Source organism: Branchiostoma lanceolatum, chromosome 7, assembly GCF_035083965.1.
Source record: "Branchiostoma lanceolatum isolate klBraLanc5 chromosome 7, klBraLanc5.hap2, whole genome shotgun sequence".
NCBI classification, from domain to species: domain Eukaryota; kingdom Metazoa; phylum Chordata; class Leptocardii; order Amphioxiformes; family Branchiostomatidae; genus Branchiostoma; species Branchiostoma lanceolatum.
In genome coordinates this window covers 5,947,855-5,956,654 of record NC_089728.1, presented here as the reverse complement: position 1 = coordinate 5,956,654, position 8,800 = coordinate 5,947,855, and the positions used below count along the sequence as shown (strand labels likewise).

Sequence of the window (8,800 nt, the reverse complement as noted above, 5' to 3'; positions counted from 1 at the left end):
AACGTGTGGATGGATTGAAATGATATTTGGTATGTGGGTAGGTGCTGGGAGGAGAAAGGTCAAAGTCGATTTTGGGCCCCCTGGTATGTGTCACTGGAACTGCAATGGCGTGTTTGTAAATATTTTCAAAGGAGAATAACTGAAGAAAGGAGCGACAGATTTTCATGTTATTTGATACGCAAGTGGGTTGGGCAGAGATGTACAAACTGAAGTGGTAATTATGCAAATTTGGACTGAATTTGCATAAGTAATGAGGAATATCTACTTCTCCATTGTGGGTATGGGCTTTGAGGTCACATCTGTTGAATCCATTGGTCTCTTATCTAGGGCGAGTATTCCCTAATTCCCAACAGCTGGTGGTTCCGCTGCCCAAAACCAAGCAGATGTAAGGGTGGTAAGTCTACTAATGGTGTTGCAGAAAGTTATATGTATCTTTTGTTTCATAGTACGGATGTTATATCTGAAATGTAGGTACCTTTAGAACAGGTCAATACACCTGACAATAATTTATGCTAATGAGGACCTAATTCACATAATTTATGCATAATCATGTATTTCCCTAACCGTAAAAGCTGTGGCTGTCATATGTGAGATGTAGGTACCACTAGGAAAGGTGAATACACCTGGACATAAATTATGCTAATGAGGACCTCATTTGCATAATGTATGCAGAAACTTGTATTTCCCTTACCATAATAGCTGCAGATATCATATTTGAGATGTAGGTTCCTTCAGGAAAGGTTAACACACTTGTCCATGAATTATGCTAATGAGGACCTCATTTGCATATTTTATGCGTAAATGTGTATATCTCCTACCGTAAAGGCTATGGATGTCATATTTGAGATGTTGGTACCATTAGGAAAGGTAAAAAAGCCTGGCCATTAATTATGCTAATGAGGGCATCATTTGCATAATTTAGGCATATCCCTTGCCGTAAAGGCTACGGATGTCATATTTCAGATGTAGGTAATTTTAGGAAAGGTGAACACACATGGCCATAAATTATGCTAATGAATATCATTTGCATAATTTATTCATAAATGTGTATTTTCCTTACCGTTAAAGCTACGGATGTCATATTTTAGATGTAGGTACTTTTAGGGAAGGTGAATACACCTGTCCATAAAATATGCTGATGCGGACCTCATTTGTATAATTTAGGTATAACCTTGTATTTCCCTTACTGTAAATTATGCTAATGAGGAGTTTTTGCATAATATATGCATAACCCTTACTTTAAAAGCTACTGATGATATATTTCAGATGTAGGTACCTTTAGGAAAGCTGAACACACCTGACCATGCTAATACAGACCTTGTTTGCATAATTTATGCAGAAACTTCAGGATTCCCTTACACTACAGTAAATGCTAAGGGCGTCATATTTGAGGTGTAGGTAACGGGAGGGGAATATCCTGCATTTTCCCGAAAATGTTGCCTTTCTAGGTTCTATTACGTGGATACCCTCTGGCACACAAAACAAAACAACCAGCGGCAACAACAAATAACTAGGGAAAATAAACACATCTCATATAAAAACAAATTTCATGGAGATTTTGGGTCTTCGGACTCTTGTTGTATTAGTATTGTGTTTATAGCACTGTGTAACTGTACATGTACACAATGATTGTTAACGGGAAAGGAAACACCCCACTGTTCAAATGGGCCCTATTTGCTTCAAACACGGACGCGAGCTCAGTATCATCAAGTCAATATTTACTATGAATGGAAAAAATCGGAAGCCAACTTCTTATAGACTTTATTATTAGAATTATCTAGAACTTTGATGTATTGATACGTATTTCACTAATTCTTCATTGGATTGGTGACCTGAAGTCTGGTTCCTGTATATCTTAAAAATAGAATTGAAAGCAAAATTATATCCATTGAAGACATTCAAATCCAAAGAAATCAATTAAAAAAGGTAATGCCATGTTTTTTTCGAGAGGACCTTTGTCTGGGCTTCCACTTAATACAGACATATACAATTAAGAGCTTGGCTTGCAACCCTGCTAACTCTATTAATAATCTGTTTTGTATCTTACCTATTCCCCCCTTTCACGAACATTTGTATGAGAGCAGTAAGCAATGAGAAATTACACATTTTTTGCTAAAAAAGAACTTAAGTTAAACTTAAAAGATCCGTGATCGGCTTAAACTTGTACCATCCGAGGGGATCTATTGCAATTTATCACAATTTGTATCCGTTATGATGTGTAACTTAATGACATCACCTGCCTACCTAAGACAGAAGAAAACTGCATATAGTTCTATGTAATCGAGAAGTGAGTCTTTATCAAGTAGGAACTGATCATTGACAACCCCACATTACATCACTCTTTATGTTGTTCATGCGTGATAATAAACTCTTCCCGGCACATTACAAAATGATCCATCTGTGTCATCTATTCTTTAAACTATATCGTGTTAAGTTATATGTAGTTAGGCCCTTTACTTATATGTAGATTGGCCCCGACATTCAAATATCAGGACTGGTATAGATAATAGGTTTACTGCAACTGAAACCTATAAGCTTAAAACAGAACTGTGAGGTCATAGGAAGGTCATATCTTCACCATATCTTCACCATCTTATTTCAAATGTGCAAAAAATTTTCTAAATTTTTTATATTTTAATACTACCTCTAATTCACCACTGCATGTTTTCAGTTATCATGCAAGTATGGTAAAAAATAACGCATTACATGATGGAACCTCTATCCTTTGTCAGGACTAATCGTAGCATTCTGGTCATCTCGTGTGTAAATAACATGCAAACTCGCAAAATGTGTTGTCTTATCGTGTTTATTTTCAATATCATTTTAGCTACATAAGTATGAAATTCCCATTATATAACACTGGTGTTACCGTTAATCCTTATTTCCAAAATTGCTATATATCGAGTCCTCATACCTCCTAGAGTTCCACGACCCCATACCTTTGCCGAATGATGTTAGCCTTATCGGGAAGCATACATGTATATTATGATGCTTACTTGCTTATGTCGAGACCTTCCAGTCACGAGTCGAGATGGCAGCCCAAGTGTTTCGGTCCTTCATCGCCTGGAGCATACTATCTACTTCAAGTCCGGTGTCTTTCTTGAGAGTGTCTATAAAGATTGTTTCCATTTATTATGCAAATAAGGACCTCATTTGTATGAATAATGTCAGTTGATCATCTTCTCTACCCAAATAACACATTAGTTGTTCAAAGTATGAAAGTCTGATCTTAGGAAAGGTTTTAGTAGTATGTCCTCACAAATTATGTAGATGGGGCACTCATTTGCATAATTTATGTCTGATTATGTCTACATCTACTTAACTTCCAAATGCTGCAAGACTGAAATCCACAAGTTGTTCAAAGTATGAAAGTCTTATCTTAGCTAAGGTTTTTGTAGCTTTTCCTCATAAATTATGCAGATGAGGCCCTCATAATTGATATATATTGATATTCCTCTCTTTCTCAGTTACATATGACACATGTTTATGAGTTCTATAATGAATTTATAAACGTTCCTCATTGATAATGCAGATTAGCTTCTGATTTGCATAATTAGCATACGATATTGTCAATCATCATTAAGCTATAAAACTTGACGATCTGTCAACCCCTTGTTGAGTTATTCCTATTCAAAGTTTGGAACGAAATCGGCTCCTGCAGTTCCAAAAAAGCCGCTAGGGGCCCAAACCTACACAACTTACTCTCCCTCCCAAAAGCTATCTACCACTCAAACATCATCACCATAGCATGTCCAGAACACGAGATATCGAACCCGGAAGTTCCGCTGCAGTACCAGAGCAAGCCACTAGGGGGGGCCAAAATCTAATCATTTCAAAGTCTCAAGAAGACCTACCAAATCATGACAATCAATCAAGGCATTCTCGAGTTATCATGAGACACACGGACAGACACACACACACGAACGCTGACGAAAACATAACCTTCTAGGCGAAGGTAAAAGCACCACAACATTTTGAACCCTTCACCCCATCTCCAAAGTGGTTTGACCATAGGTCAAGCTTGTCTGAACTCCCCAGTTCCCTTTTGTGAACATGCGTGTTGTCTGAAACATACTCTCTACCCCAAATTCCTCCACCATTCGCATAGCACCTTTGTTTGTGTTGATGACATCAATGTAAAAGGGAATTCCTAGTGGAACGGTTGCGACTAGACCTTTGAAGAGCTGTGAACCAACTGTAGAAGACTCGGCGAAGATGGGGCCGATTTTCCGGGAAAAGGTGGCGCTCTGGTACCCTTCATAACACAGCCGAATGCATCCGTAGCCCACGATCGTGGACTCTCTGTTCTGATGATGGTCATCAATGTTGATAAGACTCTCGATGGCAACGAGACCGACCATACCAGGTTGGTTGATCCAACTCTTCAGAAAGGCTGGCCGTGGAGCACCAAAAACCCTTTGGTCAAAGGCACAGAGGTCTTCAAGGTCCACTTCGTCAACCGAGACCAGCGTCACATGGTTTCCAGCATAGTCGACGTTGTGGACATCGTCACGACCAACTCCGCGGAACCGGGTTGTTTGCCATAATCCGGGCACGAAACCGGATTTCTCATAATTACTTTGCTGAGCGGCAACACTCTCTAGAAACATGTTTCTGTTTCCAGTCTTCTTGATGACTTCCTTCCACATCCTATAGCCATATCCTTTTCCTCGGAAGGGCGGTTTGATGACGTAAAGGCACATTGAGCCAAGATCTTCTCCACATTTGACGGACCCAAGCCCTCCGATTGGGACACCGTCCAGTTCAGCTAAGTAGAAACCGGTAGGGTCCTGCCGGAAGTAACTCTCTGCATCGTACACGCCTGGGTTCCACCCCTCCGCTACTGCCCACTCCAACAACAGCGACAATTCAGACGGAGAAGTCATCAATCTGACGTGATAATGTTCCGTTTTATCCGACCCCTTTGAAGGTTGGTCATCTTTGCCACGTGCACCGCCCTCCTTTGCTCGCACACTGCTGGATGGAGATGTTCCTGGACTGAGCGATATGAAATTCATTAGAAAAATCATATAAGATCATCATAGCCTCCACAGCAGGCTCTCTATGCCTTTTTTGGCGACGCCTTAGTGGTGAGCCAAATAATAGTAAGTTTGCAGTTTGCAAATATTCTAGGAATTGCACAGGAATGCCTCTACAGGAATTCAAGACCATTACTCAAAAATGCCTTGTCTTCATATTTGGTAGGTGGCTATATAGGTCTTTGTGAGACTTCGAAATGATTGAATTTTGGGCCCCCTAGCAATTTTCTATGGTACTGCAGGGGACCTTTCCTTTTGAAATCTCGTGTTCTGGACATACTATGGTCATGATTTTTTAGTGGTAGATAGATCTTAGGAAGAAAAATGTGTCCTGTAGATTTGGACCCCCTAGCGGCTTTTGGGGGAACTACAGGAGCTGATTTGGTCTCAAACTTTGAAAGAGAATTACTCAAGAAGGGGCTGACGGATCGACATAATTTTTGGTCTGTAGATAGCATAAGTGATGATTTACATAATAATATGCCAATTACGCAAATCAACATCTAACTTCCATAATTAATGAGGAACGTTTATAAATCAGTTGCATGCCATTATAGGGCTCTCAAACACATGCCATATGTAACTGAGACAGAGACGAATATCGATGGATATCAATTATGAAAATTAATGCCTAATTTGAATGATTAATGACAAAATATTTGAAATCCATAGTGGTAAAATAATGGCGAATTCATTCTTGCAATATTTGGAAGTTAAGTAAATGTAATGGCCATTACTAGACATAAATCTTGCAGATGAGGGCCTCATTTACATCATTTATGAGGAAATGGTACAATAGTCTTTTTCGTGAAGACGTTCATATATTGCACAACTTGTGCTGTTTGGGTAGAGAAGGTGATCAACTGATATAATTTATGCAAGTGGGGTCCTTATCTGCATGTGGGCTAAAAAACGCAAACATTAACCCTCAAACCACCGTAGCTTTTTTACGACTAATCTTACCGTATGGGGTGAAAACTGACCCCACGATGTTTTCTACAAATACAGCTTTATTGGTGACTATTCTTGTGGTTTGTATACATGTATATGTATAGTTTAAGCAATCTGTAAGAGACAGTTTGACATGATTAGGTGTGAATAATTTCTGCTTTTTATCATAATTTATGCAAATATAGGGAACATCGTCATTTGCAACTTACGCTATTCAGACAAGCGGGCTCTTTTGAGGCCTGCGCCAACACTTGATGTCATATAGCACCTGAATGTCTTACCCTAGAACAACCAAACTTGGTCACCTTTGCTAAAATTTCGTTGGCAACAATTTGAATATAATGAAATAACTAATTAATGCTTTCATGTTGCTATGGCAACCGGTTCCTGAGAGCCATATTGGAAAAAAGTCGCTAATTTTGGATTTTACAATGTAATTCTATTGCTGTCTTTTTAAACTGCACTTATTTTCTTATATCAATACCAACCAATGTAATTCAATATCACTTATATGATTTAATATTCATGATTTATGCATATTTGATTACGTAATCGGTCAAAATCTAAGATGGCGGACGATATAATTTGATTAGCTATAAACGGCTATTTCAACCTCAAATTAAATCATTACCATGTTTATTCAAACAGAACCAATCGTAATATAACGTTTTGGTCAATTTTTTAATGTGTTATTAGGTTATATGATGAAAAAATGCATCTAAGATAATTCGAGATGGCGGAACCAAGATGGTGGAATTCGCTTATGTAACCTTATATAAGTATAATTTTAATTACGTCATTTTGACGTCGTTCCTGTTGCCATCTACATATAACGTCTTGGATATATTATGATTTATCATACATAATTTCCATTTCAGTTTTATCGTGTACCTTTGAGTTATATGAAAATACCCAATTTGTTGGTTTTCGTCAATAAAATCACATAGATGACGTCATAATACGTCGCAACGTCATTAATCTTTACGTTCATCAAAAAGAAATTGTTTTTTTCACGTTTCTAAAAAACTATATTTTGTAAATGTCATCATAATAACCCTTATCGTACATGTCACTAGATGACAAGTATCAAACAATAGGGAATATGAGTGCAGATTTTGCTGGGGTCAGTTTTGACCCCACCGGAGCATGCGTAAACTTTCTAGGATAACTTAATCAACAATGAGCCAATCTCGGTAAAAACTTGTGAGAAGTTATAAGACATATATACAAACAAACTCACAGAAGGAATTTTGTTTTCGACTCGAAATGTTAAAATGGCACATGTTGATATACGCCTGGGGTCAGTTTTGACCCCATACGGTGGTTTGAGGGTTAACAGAGACCTCCGTCGCCATGGCAGCGGCTTTTTACGTGCCAATCTTGTTGGCTTTACACTTTTTGCTGAAGACTTCTTTTTCTACTGAGTCGTCAAGTTGTGCAGCCGAGATATGAGCCTGCCATGGAGGCTAGGAGCGTGAAGGGGGTGTCAGAACATAGCATGTCAGAACATGTGGGTATCGGAATGTAGGGTTGTTGAAGCGAAGGTGAGTAACTTTTAATGGGCTGATAAAAACATGACCTACCTCTGCCAACGTTTCTGTCCGTTAACTCTGAGTGCAGCCAAGCAGCGCGGAGAATTCTTCAACACCGAGTACATAACGTGATCGGTTGCTGCTGTTGTTGCTTTTATTTTTACCAGATAGTTGGAACGAGAGAGCTAAACCGTCACAGTTAGGGCGTTGTGTGGGTACCCTGTCCGCCTGCCCTATATATAATCAACCTTGTCCTCCGACCTGAGATAACGCGTTACCAACGATTAAAATACAGCGACTGCAGCCCTGAACTATGGCACTACTGAAACAGGGCATAGCCATGTAACGTTGGGTAACATAAATTCGGGATTTTTCCGATAATGGTTGACTGAAATCAATCTAGCAGAACAATAAACCATTCTTTTTATCTATAATTCTGTCAGTATCATGTACTATCTTAGTTTGCACTAATCATATATATGGTAGATTTTGTCTCTAGTCGTGCTGACACCATAATATTTCAACTTGAAACTATCGTCCGCCGCACGCACAATGACGGTGCTGTCGGACAGGGGGGCACATTAATTCGGGAGAGAAGATTCGTCTTGAATATCTTACCGCTAATCACATTTTATACAGCAGCTATTCGTTCCATCCTTGGCTTGAGGAGAGTGTTATGGATATAGACGTGTCCAAGTAAAAAAAATACACGAAAAAACGGCCGTACCGCACACATCAGGCCAGTTCGGGAACAACCCGTGTGTTGAGTCGGTAGAACTTCACTCAAAGTCGGCCCATCATGGCGTCATCATCGGGCAACGTGTAACGTTACATTATTCATGGAAAGTTAGCCGGATGCCGTAGCAATGGTAATACTACTATGCCCATGTGTTCCTTGTTGTGTTAGGAGCAAACTTTGAGGAAAATATCTTCCTCAGTCCACTATCACACGCAGCATTTAGACAAAAAAGTGTTCCTCACAAACCTTTGTCGTCTGCTTGACAACAGGATTCTGGTTAACAATATGGCGGCGGGAAAATACACGTGCCGTAGGTTGTAGCAACAGAGAGGAGTTTTGATGATTGATCACACTTAGAATCCAGTTGCAGGTTAGCAAAAGAGATTGTAATAAGTTGTCTTGTAAATAATTGTGTTTAGCAGGAAGCGGATGTGACATTTTTCTTATAAACCAGCCGACAACCATGTTGTGTAATTCTCCCACGAAGCCCTCAGACTGTGACAATAAGGGGCGGAGAGTTTTTGACGTAGCCAACTTCT

The 8,800-nt window shown here is 39.2% G+C and overlaps 1 protein-coding gene across 2 annotated transcripts; it reads right to left on the bottom strand.

Moving 5' to 3' along the window:
- Positions 1–2,788: 2,788 nt before the first annotated feature.
- LOC136438845 (holothin acyltransferase-like) lies at positions 2,789–7,861 on the bottom strand. Of its 2 annotated transcripts, none has more exons than XM_066433844.1 (2): positions 7,574–7,861; positions 2,789–4,998 (listed from the first exon to the last, which is right to left on the bottom strand). In XM_066433844.1, exons 1-2 carry the CDS (start codon positions 7,645–7,647, stop codon positions 3,984–3,986), a joined length of 1,089 nt encoding a protein of 362 aa, XP_066289941.1. In that variant the 5' UTR covers positions 7,648–7,861; the 3' UTR covers positions 2,789–3,983. The 2 variants fall into 2 exon arrangements, with proteins under 2 accessions (XP_066289941.1, XP_066289942.1); XM_066433845.1 differs by having other exon boundaries at positions 2,789–4,993.
- Between the last annotated feature and the right edge of the window lie 939 nt (positions 7,862–8,800).